The sequence below is a fragment of the Nerophis lumbriciformis genome, linkage group LG36, assembly GCF_033978685.3.
Source record: "Nerophis lumbriciformis linkage group LG36, RoL_Nlum_v2.1, whole genome shotgun sequence".
NCBI lineage: Eukaryota > Metazoa > Chordata > Actinopteri > Syngnathiformes > Syngnathidae > Nerophis > Nerophis lumbriciformis.
The window spans coordinates 25,785,455-25,806,268 of NC_084583.2; the positions used below are offsets into that span (position 1 = coordinate 25,785,455).

The 20,814-nt window shown below is 40.6% G+C and overlaps 2 protein-coding genes across 4 annotated transcripts in view; one reads left to right on the forward strand and one right to left on the reverse strand.

The window, feature by feature from the left end:
* The first annotated feature begins 510 nt into the window (after nt 1–510).
* LOC133577028 (rho GTPase-activating protein 24-like) lies at nt 511–9,280 on the forward strand. The gene is made up of 2 exons (XM_061930518.1): nt 511–1,157; nt 9,031–9,280. The coding sequence occupies exons 1-2, from the start codon at nt 838–840 to the stop codon at nt 9,266–9,268; spliced, it is 558 nt and encodes a 185-aa protein (XP_061786502.1). The 5' UTR covers nt 511–837; the 3' UTR covers nt 9,269–9,280.
* The window catches only part of mapk9 (mitogen-activated protein kinase 9), a 54,870-nt gene continuing 37,614 nt past the window's right edge, over nt 3,559–20,814 (reverse strand). Inside the window, exons 8-14 of one of the 3 annotated variants that reach the window (XR_012049353.1) lie at nt 19,734–19,916; nt 19,401–19,525; nt 19,240–19,303; nt 16,570–16,641; nt 13,335–13,463; nt 10,752–13,203; nt 9,294–10,085 (exon numbers count right to left, since the gene is read on the reverse strand). Coding sequence is in view for 2 of the 3 variants with exons in the window: in XM_061930515.2 (XP_061786499.1) it covers nt 13,151–13,203; nt 13,335–13,463; nt 16,570–16,641; nt 19,240–19,303; nt 19,401–19,525; nt 19,734–19,916 (626 nt within the window). In the remaining variant the exon portion in view is untranslated. Of the gene's footprint in view, nt 3,794–9,293; nt 13,204–13,334; nt 13,464–16,569; nt 16,642–19,239; nt 19,304–19,400; nt 19,526–19,733; nt 19,917–20,814 lie in introns of those variants that run through there. The other 2 variants (XM_061930517.2, XM_061930515.2) reach the window with 2 other exon arrangements.

The window sequence follows — 20,814 nt, forward strand, 5'->3', positions numbered from 1 at the left end:
TGTCTCGATCTACATTTTTATTTTATTTTTTTAATTAAATTTGGCCTAAGGGGGTGCATTTCTATTTCTTACACACACTTGTTATTTCATATGTTAACCAGAGGGGGGAGCACTGTTAAAAATGACACACAGTTTGAAAAAATTCCTCCTTTTTGGGACCACCCTCATTTTGATCGATTTCAAATGAGACATTCTCTATTAGATGCAATGGTTTTCCTTATTGGGACCATGATTTATGTCATCACTTGTTCACACCTCCTCATATGGACGGCACTTTTCCTTCTTCATGTCTCAAGAAGGGTAGAAATACAAGGACACACACACACACACACACACACACACACACACACACACACACACACACTTCCTCCTTTCTTGGCACAGCCAGCAGAACGGCTCCAGAGTCACAATCTAAGGCCAAAATATCACACAGAGGAAACATTTATTTCAAGTTGGATCATGGTCTTCTTGTGGAGACTTCCACCTCAGCCAGTTCTTGCTCCACGGACCCCCGGACCGACAACTGCCCACCAGGCAGAGACCGGGGAGTGGAGGGTCCGCTGTAACTGGACCCCCTGGCCTCTGCAGCCCTCAGACTGCTGGGACTGTGGTTCCCACACGGGTCAGTGAGGGACTAACGCCTGGCGGTGGGCCAGATCACTCCTCCTGGAGAGGACCTCGGGGAGTACTGCACATGATCCGGGAATAAACACAAGAGGAGGAGGATACGGGCCGGATGACAGAGTCCCGCCGCATCACATCCCCGGTCCGACGCGGAGCTCGGAACATCGGAGCACGCTGTGGTTCTACGATAACCTCCCTGAGGAAGTGGTGGAGATGCAAGCCAGCTTCAAGGTGCACACCTGGGCCACTAAGCTGATCCAGGAAGCAGCTGATGAAGGTCGGTTAGAGGACGGCTGCAACGACCACCAAGAGTTGGACTGCGGGTTTGTGCAAGAGGACCAGATGCTGCATTACCGACGGTCACCGGCGCCCCAAAGCCAGGTTCAGCACCAAGCGCAGACCCACTGGGCCCCTAAGGTGCCCCCTCCTCTGCCCCTCGCTGACCCTTCTGCCAGTGCACTCCGCAGCCTCCTCACCAACCTCCAGCAGCACATCGTCAAACAACAGCAAGTGTATGAAGGCCGCATAGTCAGGTAACACTCACTTTCTTCTTGTGTGTGTGTGTGTGTGTGTGTGTGTGTGTGTGTGTGTGTGTGTGTGTGTGTGTGTGTGTGTGTGTGTGTTAGAGCAGTGGTCCCCAACCACCGGGATCCGTGCACCAACCCAAATAACCTCCCTCCCTGTTATTAATATTTCTGGTTCCTACATTATATTTCAATACAGTCTGCAGGGATACAGTCCGTAAGCCAGGGGTCCCCAAACTACGGCCCGCGGGCCGGATACGACCCCCCAGCGTCCAAAATCCGGCCCGCGGAAAGTTCCAAGTTAAAAAAATATATATATATTTTTTTTTTGTATTATTATTATTTTATTTTTTTCCTTACTAGTCCTTATAAAATAAATACCCTAACTAACTAATAAATACCCTAACCCTTATAAAATAAATATAAACGGAATACAATGATTTGCAAATCCTTTTCAAGCCATATTCAGTTGAATATGCTACAAAGACAACATATTTGATGTTCAAACTCATAAACTTTATTTTTTTTTTGCAAATAATAATGAACTTAGAATTTCATGGCTGCAACACGTGCCAAAGTAGTTGGGAAAGGGCATGTTCACCACTGTGTTACATGGCCTTTCCTTTTAACAACACTCAGTAAAGGTTTGGGAACTGAGGAGACACATTTTTGAAGCTTCTCAGGTGGAATTCTTTCCCATTCTTGCTTGATGTACAGCTTAAGTTGTTCAACAGTCCGGGGGTCTCCGTTGTGCTATTTTAGGCTTCATAATGCGCCACACATTTTCAATGTCTGGACTACAGGCAGGCCAGTCTAGTACCCGCACTCTTTTACTATGAAGCCACGTTGATGTAACACGTGGCTTGGCATTGTCTTGCTGAAATAAGCAGGGGCGTCCATGGTAACGTTGCTTGGATGGCAACATATGTTGCTCCAAAACCTGTATGTACCTTCCAGCATTAATGGTGCCTTCACAGATGTGTAAGTTACCCATGTCTTGGGCACTAATACACCCCCATACCATCACACATGCTGCCTTTTACACTTTGCGCCTATAACAATCTGGATGGTTCTTTTCCTGTTTGGTCCGGAGGACACAACGTCCACAGTTTCCAAAAAACAATTTGAAATGTGGACTCGTCAGACCACAGAACACTTTTCCACTTTGTATCAGTCCATCTTAGATGAGCTCAGGCCCAGCGAAGCCGACGGCGTTTCTGGGTGTTGTTGATAAACGGTTTTCACCTTGCATGGGAGAGTTTTAACTTGCACTTACAGATGTAGCGACCAACTGTAGTTACTGACAGTGGGTTTCTGAAGTGTTCCTGAGCCCATGTGGTGATATCCTTTACACACTGATGATGCTTGTTGATGCAGTACAGCCTGAGGGATGGAAGGTCACGGGCTTAGCTGCTTACGTGCAGTGATTTCTCCACATTCTCTGAACCCTTTGATGATATTACGGAGCGTAGATGGTGAAATCCCTAAATTCCTTGCAATAGCTGGTTGAGAAAGGTTTTTCTTAAACTGTTCAACAATTTGCTCACGCATTTGTTGACAAAGTGGTGACCCTCGCCCCATCCTTGTTTGTGAATGACTGAGCATTTCATGGAATCTACTTTTATACCCAATCATGGCACCCACCTGTTCCCAATTTGCCTGTTCACCTGTGGGATGTTCCAAATAAGTGTTTGATGAGCATTCCTCAACTTTATCAGTATTTATTGCCACCTTTCCTAACTTCTTTGTCACGTGTTGCTGGCATCAAATTCTAAAGTTAATAATTATTTGCAAAAAAAAAAAAAATGTTTATGAGTTTGAACATCAAATATGTTGTCTTTGTAGCATATTCAACTGAATATGGCTTGAAAATGATTTGCAAATCATTGTATTCCGTTTATATTTACATCCAACACAATGTCCCAACTCATATGGAAACGGGGTTTGTATATTTATATGTATACATATACACACATATAGACACATATACATATACTGTATATATATATATACACACATATATACACATATACTGTACATATACATGGACATATACATATACATTGACATATACATATATACACACACATATATACACACACATATATACACATTTACATATAATATATATATATATATATATATATATAGCGCGGCCCCCAGCCAAATTGTTTTACCCCAATGCGGCCCCGGAGTCAAAAAGTTTGGGGACCCCTGCCGTAAGCACACATGATTATATTTTTTTATGACAAAAAAAAAATTAAAAAAATACCACCCCCCCCACCCCACCCCTCGGTCCGTGGGACAAATTTCCACAGTTCCAAAAAGGTTGGGGGCCACAGTGTTAGAGAGTTTAACCCCTCACATCCTGTTGAGCTCCCAGCTGCTCTGCAAAGTCTGCTTATTTCCCACATCTTGGCTTTAGGAGATAAAAATGCTCCACCGTACTCATTTCAAGACTTATTGTTTTGTTGCTTTTAATACGGACTAAGAGGTTCCATGTCGTGGTTCCATGGAAGAAGCATCTGATACGGGGAGGGAGCGCTAAATTAAGAGGCCATGCAGCTGAGCTGCTCCCAACACACATACCTTCTCACCAATATAGATGGAGCAAGTCTGGGCCAAAGGTCAAGCGACAGCAGTGGCTAAAAGAAGAAGGAAACAATAATTGAATCAAAAACGACTTTTAATCAGATTTATCACAGGATTAATGGGGAAAAATGACTGGGAAAATATGAAATGACCTGACTTGGAGGATGTTTATTCCATTGCTTAAGTTTACAGAAACCCCCCCCCAGCAAATAATAGACATACGGGGCGGTATAGCTCGGTTGGTAGAGCGGCCGTGCCAGCAACGTGAGGGTTCCAGGTTCGATTCCCACTTCCGCCATCCCAGTCACTGCCGTTGTGTCCTTGGGCAAGACACTTTACCCACACTGCTTTAAATGTAACTTAAATATTGGCTTTCACTAGTCACTAGAGAAAAGCGCTATATAAATATAATTTACCATTTTTATATGTCAACTTTCTGACTTTAAGAAACACTCAAATCAGGAATATAAACTGTGGTAGTCAGTAAGGGTTTTATTTTGTCAGAGTATGTTGTTGGTGACCAAAACCAAGATGCAGAGATGGCAGGCTTTGTCCAGGAAAACATGATTTAATTTAACACTATAGCAAAAAAAAAAACAAAAGTGTACAAACAAAAGGCGGAGAACAAACTTGGCTATGAACTAAAATAGCACAAAGGCTAACTGTGGACAAGAAACAAAAACACTTACTGTGACACGAAGGAACTAGTGATGGGTCCAGCAACACCGATGCATCGGCGCATGCGTCGAGCTCATAGAGCGAAACCCTGTGTCGGTGCGCGTACCGCTTTTAGAAAGTCACGTGACCGATCATGAGCTGTTTTGGTCACGTGACCGATACGCCAACTGTGTCGCACTGACGCCTCCTCTGTGCCCTGTGAGCGGCTCTTTTCTACAGCCCGAGAAATAATAACTAAGAAGAGAAATCGTCTAAAATGTAATACGTCGGAAAAACTTTTTTTTTTTTTTTTTTTATAAAAATGTGTAAAAAAATAAAATTAAAAAAATTCCCAGTCCACAATCATCCACAACACGTTCTCTTAGATTTCCATGTTATGATACATGTTCACATTATTTATTGACTGTATCTAAAAAAGATAAAAAAATATTTTTATTTAAATGAAGATATGAAATAATCCTAAATGACTTGGTTTATATTATTGTATATACTAGGGCAGGGGTCACCAACGCGGTGCCCGCGGTCACCAGGTAGCCCGTAAGGACTGTTCTAAAAATAGCTCAAAGAGCAGCACTTACCAGTGAGCTGCCTCTATTTTTTAAATTGTATTTATTTACTAGCAAGCTGGTCTCGCTTTGCTCCACATTTTTAATTCTAAAAGAGACAAAACTCAAATAGAATTTGAAAATCCAAGAAAATATTTTAAAGACTTGGTCTTCACTTGGAATAAGCGGTAGAAAATGGATGGATGGATGGGTCTTCACTTGTTTAAATAAATTCATTTATTTTTTTACTTTGCTTATTACTTTTAGAAATACAATTTTAGAGAAATAATACAACCTTAAAAATGATTTTAGGATTTTTAAACAAATATACCTTTTTACCTTTTAAATGTCTTCCTCTTCTTTCCTGACAATTTAAATCAATGTTCAAGTAAATTTTTTTTATTTTTTATTGTAAAGAATAATAAATATTTTAGCGTCTGGTTTTTCGACGAAGAATATTTGTGAAATATTTCTTCAAACTTACTATGATTAAAATTCAAAAAAATTATTCTGGCAAATCTAGAAAATCTGTAGAATCAAATTTAAATCTTATTTCAAAGTATTTTGAATTTCTTTTAAAATGTTTGTTCTGGAAAATCTAGAAGAAATACTGATTTGTCTTTGTTAGAAATATAGCTTGGTCCAATTTGTTAAATATTCTAACAAAGTGCAGATTGGATTTTAACCAATTTAAAACATGTCATCAAAATTCTAAAATGTATCTTAATCAGGAAAAATGACTAATGATGTTCCATAAATTATTTTTTAAATTTTTTCAAAAAGATTCAAATGAGCTAGTTTTTCTCTTCTTTTTGTCGGTTGAATTTTGAATTTTAAAGAGTCGAAATTGAAGATAAACTATGTTTCAAAATTGTATTTTAATTTTTTTCGTGTTTTCTCCTCTTTTAAACCGTTCAATTAAGTGTTTTTTTCCATCATTTATTCTCTACAAAAAACCTTCCGTAAAAGGAAAAAAAAAATGTACGACGGAATGACAGACAGAAATACCCATTTTTTTATATATATAAATGTATTTATTTAGCTATTCTTGTTTAAATCACACTTACGTGTAACTTACAAATGACAATATATTTATTTATTTAAGTGTGTATCAAACTGGTAGCCCTTGGCATTAATCAGTACCCAAGAAGTAGTTTTTGGTTTCAAAAAGGTTGGTGACCCCTGTACTAGGGCATCAAATCAGTGTCAGTTGAGTCGGTCCATAGGTTGCCTGTAGGGATTTTTAATGTCCAGCAGATGTCAGTATTTAGTGACACAGTATCGACACAGTATCAATACAGTTTTGCAATGTGTCGAAACGCTTCATGACGCCTCATCAACCCATCACTAGAAGGAACTATGACATGAGCAGAGTGAACAAAAGTAGACAGCGCTACAACGACAAGAATTATGACAGGTAGTAGTGACAATAATCCAGCACTGACTGGAGAGGAAGGCAGGTTCAAATAGCAGCTGGCTGATTGACAGCAGAGGTGTGGCCAGGTGCCAATCAGCCACAGCTGAGGGGACAAAGCACTCAGGGAGATAATCATTTGAATTTACAATTTGTAGCACTCACTGGACGCCGTATAAGCCAGTGGTACCCCTCGTCGATTCGAGTGGAAATGGCAAGCATTTCCCCATTTCATCGCCGACATCCCTCTCTGCATTTGACCCATCCCCTTGTTCACCCCCTGGGAGGTGAGGAGAGCAGTGAGCAGCGCTCGGGAATCATTTTGGTGATTTAACTCCCAATTCCAAGCCTTGATGCTGAGTGCCAAGAAGGGAGGTAACAGGTCCCATTTTTATAGACTCGACCAGAGTTTGAACTCACGACCTACCCATCTCAGGGCGGACACTCTAACCACAAGGCCACTGAGCAGGCTTTAGGTGTGCGTCATATCTGTTATCTGATTTTTTTTTCTAGAAAATTAAACAACCTAATGAACGTTCTCCAAGTCTGGTAATTGCGTTGTTGTTTTTTTGCTAGGGGTTGTATATCCTCTCCATGCAAAGAGCTCTCGGGTGAGTCAAACACGATGAGGCCACGCTCTGCAAAAACCATTGCACCTCTTGGAGCTCAGGTTCCATTGACACACCTGTTACTCTCTTTCTGTTATTAATGTGATATTTCAAGATGGAAGTACAAACCCCGCTTCCATACGAGTTGGGAAATTGTGTTAGATGTAAATATAAACGGAATACAATGATTTGCAAATCATTTTCAACCCATATTCAGTTGAATATGCTACAAAGACAACATATTTGATGTTCAAACTCATAAATATTTTTTTTTGCAAATAATCATTAACTTTAGAATTTGATGGCAGCAACACGTGACAAAGAAGTTGGGAAAGGTGGCAATAAATACTGATAAAGTTGAGGAATGCTCATCAAACACTTATTTGGAACATCCCACAGGTGTGCAGGCTAATTGGGAACAGGTGGGTGCCATGATTGGGTATAAAAGTAGATTCCATGAAATGCTCAGTCATTCACAAACAAGGATGGGGCGAGGGTCACCACTTTGTCAACAAATGCCTGAGCAAATTGTTGAACAGTTTAAGAAAAACCTTTCTCAAGCAGCTATTGCAAGGAATTTAGGGATTTCACCATCTACGCTCCATAATATCATCAAAGGGTTCAGAGAATGTGGAGAAATCACTGCACGTAAGCAGCTAAGCCCGTGACCTTCCATCCCTCAGGCTGTACTGCATCAACAAGCGACATCAGTGTGTAAAGGATATCACCACATGGGCTCAGGAACACTTCAGAAACCCACTGTCAGTAACTACAGTTGGTGGCTACATCTGTAAGTGCAAGTTAAAACTCTCCTATGCAAGGCGAAAACCCTTTATCAACAACACCCAGAAACGCCGTCGGCTTCGCTGGGCCTGAGCTCATCTAAGATGGACTGATACAAAGTGGAAAAGTGTTCTGTGGTCTGGCGAGTCCACATTTCAAATTGTTTTTGGAAACTGTGGACGTGGTGTCCTCCGGACCAAAGAGGAAAAGAACCATCCGGATTGTTATAGGCGCAAAGTGTAAAAGGCAGCATGTGTGATGGTATGGGGGTGTATTAGTGGCCAAGACATGGGTAACTTACACATCTGTGAAGGCACCATTAATGCTGAAAGGTACATACAGGTTATGGAGCAACATATGTTGCCATCCAAGCAACGTTACCATGGACGCCCCTGCTTATTTCAGCAAGACAATGCCAAGCCACGTGTTACATCAACGTGGCTTCATAGTAAAAGAGTGCGGGTACTAGACTGGCCTGCCTGTAGTCCAGACCTGTCTCCCATTGAAAATGTGTGGCGCATTATGAAGCCTAAAATAGCAGAAGGGAGACCCCCGGACTGTTGAACAACTTAAGCTGTACATCAAGCAAGAATGGGAAAGAATTCCACCTGAGAAGCTTCAAAAATGTGTCTCCTCAGTTCCCAAACCTTTACTGAGTGTTGTTAAAAGGAAAGGCCATGTAACACAGTGGTGAACATGCCCTTTCCCAACTACTTTGGCACGTGTTGCAGCCATGAAAGTTTATCAGTTTGAACATCAAATATGTTGTCTTTGTAGCATATTCAACTGAATATGGGTTGAAAATGATTTGCAAATCATTGTATTCCGTTTATATTTACATCCAACACAATTTCCCAACTCATATGGAAACGGGGTTTGTACTTGGTGAAAGGAAAACAAATTCCTGCAGAGCATGCAAAGTTCCTCCATGTTTTTTGTAACTGAACATCAGAACTGTCAGCATCCTCCATGTTGACTTGTTGATTGATTGATTGATTGAGACTTTTATGAGTAGATTGCACAGTACAGTACATATTCCGTACAATTGACCACTAAATGGTAACAAGTTTGTCAACTTGTTTAAGTCGAGGTCCACGTTAATGAATTCATGGTACTGTTGTTTGGCATGACAATAACCCAATAATAATGACGGATCAAGCCACGTTAACGTATTAATTTTGAGAGCTGTAAAAACATTATTTGGAGTAAACCACAAATGAATCTAATTGTGTCTTTCTTCCAACGCACGCTTTGGATCTCAGCTTAGAGGAGAGAAACAAGGAGCTGCAGGATGAGGTGGTTTGTTTGAAAAGCAACTTGAGCCGGCAGCGTGACTGGTACCAGGTCCTTCAGGCAAAGATCACAGAGTCCGAAAGGGAGCGGGCCGCTGCGGAGCGCTGCAACTCGGCGCTGCAGAAAGACATGGAGCGGTTCTTCGACACGTTCGGAGAGCTCAACAACGAGGCGAAGAAGACAGAGAACATCATCGGGAGCTTTTGAGAAAATAAAAAACTTGAGCACAAGATGTTGTATAGTACTTTATCTCTCACAACATCCCCTTTCCTATTTAGGAAGGGCTTCCATAATGTACATATAGTTAGTTCTTTATGAGGAATCTGAAAACACAGAAATGATACAAACTAGACAATAATTGCAAATGGCGCTGACATTTCCTAGGAAATCACACAAAACATCCTGCGGTTATTCTCAGAAGAGAAGAAAAACAGTCAATGATTTGTTTCCCCCTTTTGTTCCCTTCTCCTGCTGACGTATGTTTTGTAGAGAATCCTACTACGAGCCCCTGAATGATTGTGTGATTATTGTCAATGCACAAGACAGTTCTGGAAAGAAAAACTACAAAAAAGGAACAAAATCGGATCGTGTCGAGTTTTAAAAATGAAAACACGGAACAAAACATGATCAATTCCGCAGAAAAGATGAATGTGGAAAACAAGGCTTGAGTGAGAGCTGTGGGGGTGGGAAGGTATTCTGTATAAGTTAGTCCTTTTCTGCATAAAGTCCATTTCCTATATTTCATCCATCCTTTTCACACGGAGAGGCCACTGAGAACTTTATGGGCATGCATGCATCCAAAACAGAAAAACCCCCACCTCAGAGTCTAGACCAGTGGTTCTTAACCTTGTTGGAGGTACCCAACCCCACCAGTGTCATATGAGCATTCACCCAACCCTTCTTTAGTGACAAATAAAATGTTGGTTTTTTTCAAATTCAAGACAAAGTTATATGTTTTTGGTAACACTTTAGTATGGGGAACTTATTCTAAGTAACAAAGACTTAATTTAGAGTTATTTGGACACTAGGGCTAGAGCCGCATCTTTAGCGCCACCCTAGTGGCTCCCTGGAGCTTTTTAAAAAATGTATGAAAAATGGAAAAAGAAAAGAAAAAAATCTATTTTTTGTTTTAATATGGTTTCTGTAGGAGGACAAACATGACACAAACCTCCCTAATTGTTACAAAGCACACTGTTTATATTAAACATGCTTCACTGATTCCAGTATTTGGCGAGCGCCCTTTTGTCCTACTAATTTTGGCGGTCTTTGAACTCACCGTAGTTTGTTTACTTGTATAACTTTCTCCGACTTTCTAGGACGTGTTTTATGCCACTTCTTTTTCTGTCTCATTTTGTCCACAAAACCTTTAACGTTGTGCATGAAAGGTGAGTTTTGTTGATGTTATTGACTTGTGTGGAGTGCTAATCAGACATATTTGGTCACTGCAAGCTAATCGATGCTAACATGCTATTTAGGCTAGCTATATGTACATATTGCATCATTATGCCTCATTTGTAGCTATATTCGAGGTCATTTAGTTTCCTTTAAGTCCTCTTAATTCAATTTATATCTCATGACACACTATCTGTATGTAATATGGCTTTTCATTTTTTGCGGCTCCAGACAGATTTGTTTTTGTATTTTTGGTCCAATATGGCTCTTTCAACATTTTGGGTTGCCGACCCCTGACCTAGGGGAACATATTCTAAGTAACAAAGACTTAATTTAGAGTTATTTGGACACTAGGGGAACATATTCTAAGTAACAAAGACTTCATTTAGAGTTATTTGGACACTAGGGGAACTTATTCTAAGTAACAAAGACTTAATTTAGAGTTATTTGGACACTAGGGGAACTTATTCTAAGTAACAAATACTTAATTTAGAGTTATTTGGACACTAAGGGAACATATTCTAAGTAACAAAGACTGAATTTAGAGTTATTTGGACACTAGGGGAACATATTGAAAGTAACAAAGACTTAATTTAGAGTTATTTGGACACTAGGGGAACATATTCTAAGTAACAAATACTGAATTTAGAGTTATTTGGAAACTAGGGGAACATATTCTAAGTAACAAATACTGAATTTAGAGTTATTTGGACACTAGGGGAACTTATTCTAAGTAACAAAAACTTAATTTAGAGTTATTTGGACACTAAGGGAACATATTCTAAGTAACAAAGACTGAATTTAGAGTTATTTGGACACTAGGGGAACTTATTCTAAGTAACAAAGACTTAATTTAGAGTTATTTGGACACTAGGGGAACTTATTCTAAGTAACAAATACTTAATTTAGAGTTATTTGGACACTAAGGGAACATATTCTAAGTAACAAAGACTGAATTTAGAGTTATTTGGACACTAGGGGAACATATTGAAAGTAACAAAGACTTAATTTAGAGTTATTTGGACACTAGGGGAACATATTCTAAGTAACAAATACTGAATTTAGAGTTATTTGGAAACTAGGGGAACATATTCTAAGTAACAAATACTGAATTTAGAGTTATTTGGACACTAGGGGAACTTATTCTAAGTAACAAAAACTTAATTTAGAGTTATTTGGACACTAAGGGAACATATTCTAAGTAACAAAGACTGAATTTAGAGTTATTTGGACACTAGGGGAACATTCTAAGTAATAAAGACTTAATTTAGAGTTTTTTGGACACTAGGGGAACATATTCTAAGTAACAAAGACTACATTAAGTTATTTGGACACTAGGGGAACATATTCTAAGTAACAAAGACTACATTAAGTTATTTGGACACTAGGGGAACATTCTAAGTAATAAAGACTTAATTTAGAGTTATTTGGTTAGGGTTAGGGTTAGAGTCCGGGTTAGAGGGTTAGGGTTATAATAAGGCCATGCCAAATAAGGCATTAATAAGTACTTAATAATGACTAGTTAAGAGCCAATATGTTACTAATTTGCATGTTAATAAGCAACTAATTAATGGTGAATATGTTCCCCATACTAAAGTGTTACCATGTTTTATTACTGGTGCACAAAATGAAGCGTGCATGAACATCACCTTGTTCAAAGAACAAAAGCAACACAGTGCATAAACTCACAACAAATGACACACCTGCAAATCAGTCTGACTTCTGCTGTTGTCGTATCCGTAATACGCCGATAGGGAGAAGTTTTTATTTACACGATGAGTCGGGTGTGTCTTGACCTCTGCTGAACCCCCAGGGTTTGATCGAACCCAGGTTAAGAACCACTGGTCTAAAACATCAAGGTTCCTTTGTAACACCATCTACATTGCAACTGCATTTTGCATGCAACATTAGTGAGAATTGTGTTCTACGTGACAATTGGCTGATGCTACGGAATGCTTTTGTTATGGTGTGAAGTGCTTGATGAAATTTCGATGATTGACAAGAGGCTGAATGATCAGACGGGCCTCAGTATGTGCAACATTACGCAAGAACAGAAACAACAAGCATGTATCTCTTTGCACCCCCCTCAAATTTACAGGATATTTTGTTTGACGTATACACTGATGTTAACTAGCACAGTACCTTATGTCAAATGTCGGGTGATTGCAATAATATACATTTCCACAGGCACGTTGAGTTTTTTTTTTGACAAACACACACGATTTGCGATGACTACGAGCACGATGCGTGTGAGATCATCCTTACGTACAGTACGTGTCATCACATGGCGGCGTAAAACACTGCAATCACAGCTTTGCCATGCTGCCAGGTGGAAATATCCTACACCACTCAGGCCAAATGAAGACAAAAGCGTTGTGCGGATCACACCAGCAGGATATTGCAAGCCAGCGAGAAAATCGAGTGATCGAACTCCATGAGTTGATTACCATATAAACATTGACATTAAGCTTTTGTGACATGCAACGAGCAGCTGTGGTCTTTCATTGGTGAGCAAACCCCGCAATTCAACTGAATATCTGCTACAAAAATAAAACTATTAAAAAATACAACTATATAAAACAAACCACACATACACACACACACACACACACACACACACACACACACACACGTGCTCCTTGTCAATCAATGCATGCGTCATCCACCATGTTGGAAAGGTAGCACGACCTTTGATCTCTAAGCAGCGGTCCAAAACTGGCTTTGGGGGTGAAGGGGATCGAGAAGATCCACTTTTTCAAAGAAATCGGGGGAACATCGAGAGAGTAGAGAGGATAGAGGAAACAGAAAAAGAGAAGATGATACGATTGTGAGAATGAGGGAGTAAACAGAGCTGAGGAAGACACTGATTGCGTTCACTGACTCTCGTCCAGCGGCCCCGTGATGGTGTCGATGCTGCTGCTGTCCGTGTCGGACGCCACCGTGTGCTCTGTGGACATTGACGAGATGTCGTTGGCAGAGGACGACTGCGAGGCCGAGATGGACGCCGCATCTGAAACGCGACACATTGATGGCGTAAGTCAAGAGCTTGATATGCAGTGCATCCGGAAAGAATTCACAGCAATTCACTTTTTTCACATTTTTCTTATCTTACAGCTTTATTCCAAGTAGAATAAACTCATTTTTGTCCTCAACATTCTAAAGACAATACCACATAATGATGACAGGAAAAACATTTGTATTTTTATTCTGCAAATTTATTAAAAATAGAAAATAAAAATACAAATCTTTGTTAATGCAGCAAAGTCTTTTTGACTACGATGCCACAAGCTTGTGAAGTGAATTCATTAACTCATATTTAGAGATGTCCGATAATGGCTTTTTTGCCGATATTAATTACCGATTCCGATATATACAGTCGTAGAATGAACACATTATTATGCCTAATTTTGTTGTGATGCCCCGCTGGATGCATTAAACAATGTAACAAGGTTTTCCAAAATAAATCAACTCAAGTTATGGGGAAAAAAATGCCAACATGGCACTGCCATATTTATTATTGAAGTCACAAAGTGCATTATTTTTTTTTTAACATGCCTCAAAACAGCAGCTTGGAATTTGGGACATGCTCTCCCTGAGGAGGAGGTTGAGGTGGGCATGGTTGGGGGTGGGGGGGAGTGTATATATTGTAGCGTCCCGGAAGAGTTAGTGCTGCAAGGGGTTCTGGGTATTTGTTCTGTTGTGTTACGGTGCGGATGTTCTCCCGAAATGTGTTTGTCATTCTTGTTTGGTGTGGGTTCACAGTGTGGCGCATATTTGTAACAGTGTTAAAGTTGTTTATACGGCCACCCTCAGTGTGACCTGTATGGCTGTTGACCAAGTATGAATTGCATTCACTTGTGTGTGTGAAAAGCCGTAGATATTATGTGACTGGGCCGGCACGCAAAGGCAATGCCGTTAAGGTTTATTGGCGCTCTGTACTTCTCCCTACGTCCGTGTACACAGCGGCCTTTTAAAAAGTCATACATTTTACTTTTTGAAACCAAAACCGATAATTTACGATATCACAGTTTAAAGCATTTATCGGCCGATAATATCGGCAGTCCAATATTATCGGATATCTCTACTCATATTATGTTCAACATATGGTGAATGTTTGTATTCAACTTGGAGAATTATTAAGTAAATAATAGTTGAGCCCATAATAAATGAAGGAGCCTTAGTTGGACATTCGCATGTGGACAGGGTTAACTCTCTCACGAGAAGGGGCAACAAATTCAGACTTCGGAATGCAAAAGTGATAGCGCTATCCTGGAGGAGAGACTCCATGTCTATCTTCACGTCAACATTTAAGTTACAACATATAAAGGTAGTTTTCCGGACACTTACACATGGTCAGGATGCGCTCTCCTGACTTAGCACACACCCAGAGACAGGAAGGAGGAATGTAAAAACTGATGATTTGGCTTCTCAAAGTTAGGAGTAGCTAATTTTTTTGGACTTGACCTCCTCCAGGTACTGCAGACCTGTATAATGACAGTCGCTTGTAATAAAGCAACTTTTTGATCTCCGACGTCTCTGTTGGTCCAGCCGCACTGCTGTGTCGCCCTTCTGCCCGGGAGAGGGTGACAAGACCAGAAATACACGTCACTTGGCACAACTATCTTTGGGAACTTTCGCCCGTTCCTCTCGGCAGCACCTCTCAAGCTCCATCAGGTTGGATGGGAAGCGTTGGTTTTCATCCAGGACGTCTCTGTACATTGCTGCATTCATCTTAGTCTAGTCAGGGAGGTGACCAAGAACCTGATGGTCACTCTCTCAGATCTACAGCATTACTCTGTGGAGAGAGGGGAACCTTCCAGAAGGACAACCATCTCTGCAGCAATCCACCAATGGCCAGACGGAAGCCATTTCTTAGTCAAAAGTTTGTGTGAAAGACTCGGCCCATGAGAAACTAAATTCTCTGGTCTGATGAGACAAAGATTGAATTCTTTGGAGTGAATGTCAGGCATCATGTTTGGAGGAAACCAGGCACCACTCATCACCGGGCCAATACCATCCCTCCAGAGAAGCATGGTGGCAGCATCATGGTGTGGGGTTGTTTTTTTTTTTAGCGGCAGGAACTTGGAAACTAGTCAGGATAGAAGGAAAGGTGAATGCAGCAATGTAAAGAGACATCCTGGATGAAAACCAACGTCTCCCATACAGCCTGATGGAGCTTGCTGCAAAGAGGAATAGGCAAAACTGCCCAAAGATAGGTGTCCTAAGCTTGTGGCATCGTATCTAAAAAGACTTGAGGCTGTAATTGCTGCCAAAGGTGCATCAACAAGTATTGAGCAAAAGGTGTGAATACTTACGTACATGTGATTTTTTTTATTTTTAACATTGTCATTATGGGCTATTATGTGTACAATGTTGAGGACAAAAATTCATGTATTCCATTTTTGGATAAGGTTGTAGCTAGGGGTGATGTTCGAAACCGGTTCTTCCGGTTGTTCGATAAGAAAAGAACTAATTCCATGGACTCAAATCTCTTTTTGAGAACCGGTTCCCGTTATCGAGGCCACTATAGTAAAGAAAAAGAGTTGGTTCTTTATTCGAATCCCGTCCCACAAGAAATGCCCTGTGGGACATCACAGGAAATACGTCATTTAATACGTCATTTCCTGTGATGTCACACAAGCAGCAAAAATAATGGACCGGAAAAAACGCCTCAAAGCATGGCTATAGACCTATAGTGATCACAGAGACAGGTAGTTTTTGTGTAACTGTATATATTTGTTTTTCTGAAAAATCCCACTTAATATACTTTGGGTAACAACAGTCAATATTTTTTTTTTTTTGGGGGGGGGTAACAGTCAATATTTATTTATTTATTTTATTTTATTTTTTTCTTATAAAATAAAAGTGAGCTTTTGTTAAACCAAATATTGTGTTTTTTTCCATATACAACAACCTATCTGGATTCGATAAGAGAATCGATAAGGAATGGGTTCGATAAGAGGATTCGATAATAGGCTCAAACTCGATCATTTCTTATCAAACATCATCCCTAGTTCCTAACATAACAAAATGTGGAAAAAGTGAAGCACTGCGAGTACCTTCCGGATGCACTATCCATAACACGCCATTCATTTCCTGTTAGCACATGAACCTACCAGAGCAGTCCTCTTTCATCACGCCATTCTTGTTCCTTTCTTCCCAGTCTATCACCTCTTCATAAATGAGCTCTGAGGGGAAACACCACATGATGAGTGTATGCATCACATCATTAACCCATGTATCTAATTGCAAAGGCTCCACTACACCACAGTATTTCAGTCCTCCTCATTCGCTATAAACGGACAGTATGCCGGTGCGTTATTTTTGTCACATCCTGCACGGAACGAAAAACAACCCTACACAAGCTTTGCACGCGCTTATTCACTCCTATTAAGAGACACGCTAGTATACTTTAGCTTCAAAATGGCAAGCAGGACAAAGCAGCGAACTGTTCCCACACCAAAAAAAAGGGTGGGAAAATGTCCCAAAAATGGCCAGGGCAGGGAGTCATTTCATTATTTGAAAACCCCGCCAAAAGAAACTTGCAGCTAAAGCAGACCTGAGCAAATGAAGGTCCGGGGGCCACACGCGACCTGTTAATCTTTACAATCTGGCCCGCCGGACATTCCCAAATTATTTGTTTTAAGATCTTTAAGATGGAAAGTGTAGCTGCCATTATGATGTGCAGTGATGTTTTTAAATAACCGTAAGTCTTCAACTATACTAAGTATTTCAATGGTTGAAATCTGCACTTTTGCATGATATACAAACCCCGTTTCCATATGAGTTGGGAAATGGTGTTAGATGTAAATATAAACAGAATACAATGATTTGCAAATCCTTTTCAAGCCATATTCAGTTGAATATGCTACAAAGACAACATATTTGATGTTCAAACTCATAAACTTTATTTTTTTTGTGCAAATAATAATTAACTTAGAATTTCATGGCTGCAACACGTGCCAAAGTAGCTGGGAAAGGGCATGTTCACCACTGTGTTACATCACCTTTTCTTTTAACAACACTCAATAAACGATTGGGAACTGAGGAAACTAATTGTTGAAGTGGAATTTTTTCCCATTCTTGTTTTATGAAGAGCTTCAGTCGTTCAACAGTCCGGGGTCTCCGCTGTCGTATTTTACACTTCATAATATGCCGCACATTTTCGATGGGAGACAGGTCTGGACTGCAAGCGGGCCAGGAAAGTACCCGCACTCTTTTTTTACGAAGCCACGCTGTTGTAACACGTGCTGAATGTGGCTTGGCATTGTCTTGCTCAAATAAGCAGGGGCGTCCATGAAAAAGACGGCGCTTAGATGGCAGCATATGTTGTTCCAAAACCTGTATGTACCTTTCAGCATTAATGGTGCCTTCACAGATGTGTAAGTTACCCATGTCTTGGCCACTAATGCACCCCCATACCATCACACATGCTGGCTTTTGAACTTTGCGTCGATAACAGTCTGGATGGTTCGCTTCCCCTTTGGTCCGGATGACACGATGTCGAATATTTCCAAAAACAATTTGAAATGTGGACTCGTCAGACCACAGAACACTTTTCCACTTTGCATGAGTCCATCTTAGATGATCTCGGGCCCAGAGAAGCCGGCGGCTTTTCTGAATGTTGTTGATAAATGGCTTTGGCTTTGCATAGTAGAGCTTTAACTTGCACTTACAGATGTAGCGACCAACTGTATTTAGTGACAGTGGTTTTCTGAAGTGTTCCTGAGCCCATGTGGTGATATCCTTTAGAGATTGATGTCGGTTTTTGATATAGTGCCGTCTGAGGGATGGAAGGTCACGGTCATTCAATGTTGGTTTCCGGCCATGCCGCTTACGTGGAGTGATTTCTCCACATTCTCTGAACCTTTTGATGATATTATGGAGCGTAGATGTTGAAATCCCTACATTTCTTGCAATTGCACTTTGAGAAACGTTGTTCTTAAACTGTTTGACTATTTGCTCATGCAGTTGTGGACAAAGGGGTGTACCTCGCCCCATCCTTTCTTGTGAAAGACTGAGCATTTTTTGGGAAGCTGTTTTTATACCCAATCATGGCACCCACCTGTTCCCAATTAGCCTGCACACCTGTGGGATGTTCAAAATAAGTGTTTGATGAGCATTCCTCAACTTTATCAGTCTTTATTGCCACCTTTCCCAACTTCTTTGTCACGTGTTGCTGCCATCAAATTCTAAAGTTAATGATTTGCAAAAAAAAAAAAATGTTTATGAGTTTGAACATCAAATATGTTGTCTTTGTAGCATATTCAACTGAATATGGGTTGAAAAGGATTTGCAAATCATTGTATTCCGTTTATATTTACATCTAACACAATTTCCCAACTCATATGGAAACGGGGTTTGTATGTTTTTTTTCCTTCTTTATTGTGCATTTTCGGCCGGTGCGCCTTATACTCCGGAGCGACTTATAGTCCGAAAAATACGGTAATTGATTTATTTGGGAATGGAGAGTTCCGTCCACCTGTTCACTTCTTCTAGCTTTGAGCACAACATAAACTGGCTGTGTGTGGAGCCAAATAAATGTGCAGTTACGGAAATCTATTCTTGCAGTTTTTGCCATTATGTAACTGAAACGTCCACAATGACCCTGCCTTGTCTTACATCATCCTCTGTGAACCGGCAAGTAGCAAACGAACAAACAAATACAAAGATGCCACTTTTGTTAACAGTTCAGCCATGGTGCCATTCTCGTTGGTGTGTGCACACATTCCTGGCAACAAACCAGACTTAGACACAGTCCACCACCAGAGGGCAGCGTGTCCTACCTTTCCACTGCTCAATGGTGTGCTCTCTCTCTTCTAGCTGCTTATCAGATATCTGGGGGGGAGGCTGAAAGAGACAAAGAGGCATACACAAATCACAGAGAGGCCCAATGTAATAGTTGCACTGATTAGGTGCCCTGTAGTGGGAGGGCTGTCGTCCTCACCGCATCGGCCTCGGTGGGGTCATACCAAACATGAATGTAGGGATGATTGAGGGCTTCCTCCACGGAAATGCGGCTCTCGGGGTCGATGACCAGCATTTTGGACAGCAAGTCCCGGGCTTGACCCGCTGGCACGGCAAAGGACAAAGAACTGTTACTATGGAAACAGGGCGATGACATCATTGACCGAAGAATATGAGCTGAGGAGGTGCCCTTAAGGTGTTGTCATCTCTGGTGATGTCAAAGTCTGTTATAAAATATGTAAATGCTTCAAGCTAATTCTGTTCTCATTGCATCAACTTAGTAAAACTCTGTAAATATTGCATCAATTCTTACTCTTGAGCTTGTCGTGTTCTGAATCCGAGGGGAAGGCCCAGTCGGGGAAAAGCTCCGCAAAGCTGACACCTGGATATTGTGGCTTGTTCATCACGTAGTTCCTCACAGTCTCCATCAGACGGTTCATAAACTCCAGACTGGGCGTGCCCAGAACCTCAATGACTTTGTTCCACTGGTCGATGTCTGGCCATCGGGCTTCGTTAGGGAAACGTGAGTATTTAATGCAAGTGGATGAAAGGAACAATAGAAAAGATGAGGAGCCATTCAAAGTGGCACCTAATGGACCAACATTTTGGGACATCTGATCATTACACTAACATATGTAGCTTGTTTCTACATCAAAATGATTCAAAACTTATTTTTCTGAGTATAAGTCGCACCCCCGGACCAACTATGAAAAAAACTGCAACTTATTGTCCGAAAAATACGGTATATTGGTAATGTGGAGGAACTAAGGGTTCGAGCCCAACCCCTAATTGATTAAAGTGAGTTCCAAAACTTTTGTACATACAAAAGTTTGGACACACCTTCTCCTCATTCAATGTGTTTTCTTTATTTTCATGACTATTTACATTGTAGATTGTCACTGAACGCATCAAAACTATGAGTGAACACATGTGGAGTTATGTACTTAACAAGAAAAGGTGAAATAACTGAAAACAAGTTTTATATTCTAGTTTCTTCAAAATAGCCACCCTTTGCTCTGATTACTGCTTTGCACATTCTTGGCATCCTCTCCATGAGCTTCAAGCACACCTGTGAAGTGAAAACCATTTCGGGTGACTACCTCTTGAAGCTCATCAAGAGAATGCCAAGAGTGTGCGAAAAAGTAATCAGAGCAAAGGGTGGCTATTTTGAAGAAACTAGAATATAAATCATGTTTTCAGTTATTTCACCTTTTTTTGTTAAGTACATAACTCCACATGTGTTCATTCATAGTTTTGATGCCTTCAGTGACAATCTACAATGTAAATAGTCATGAAAATAAAGTCAATGCATTGAATGAGAAAGTGTGTCCAAACTGTTGGCTTGTACTATATATCTTATGACAACTAAGCCCATGTTGCTCGATTGTCTTGCT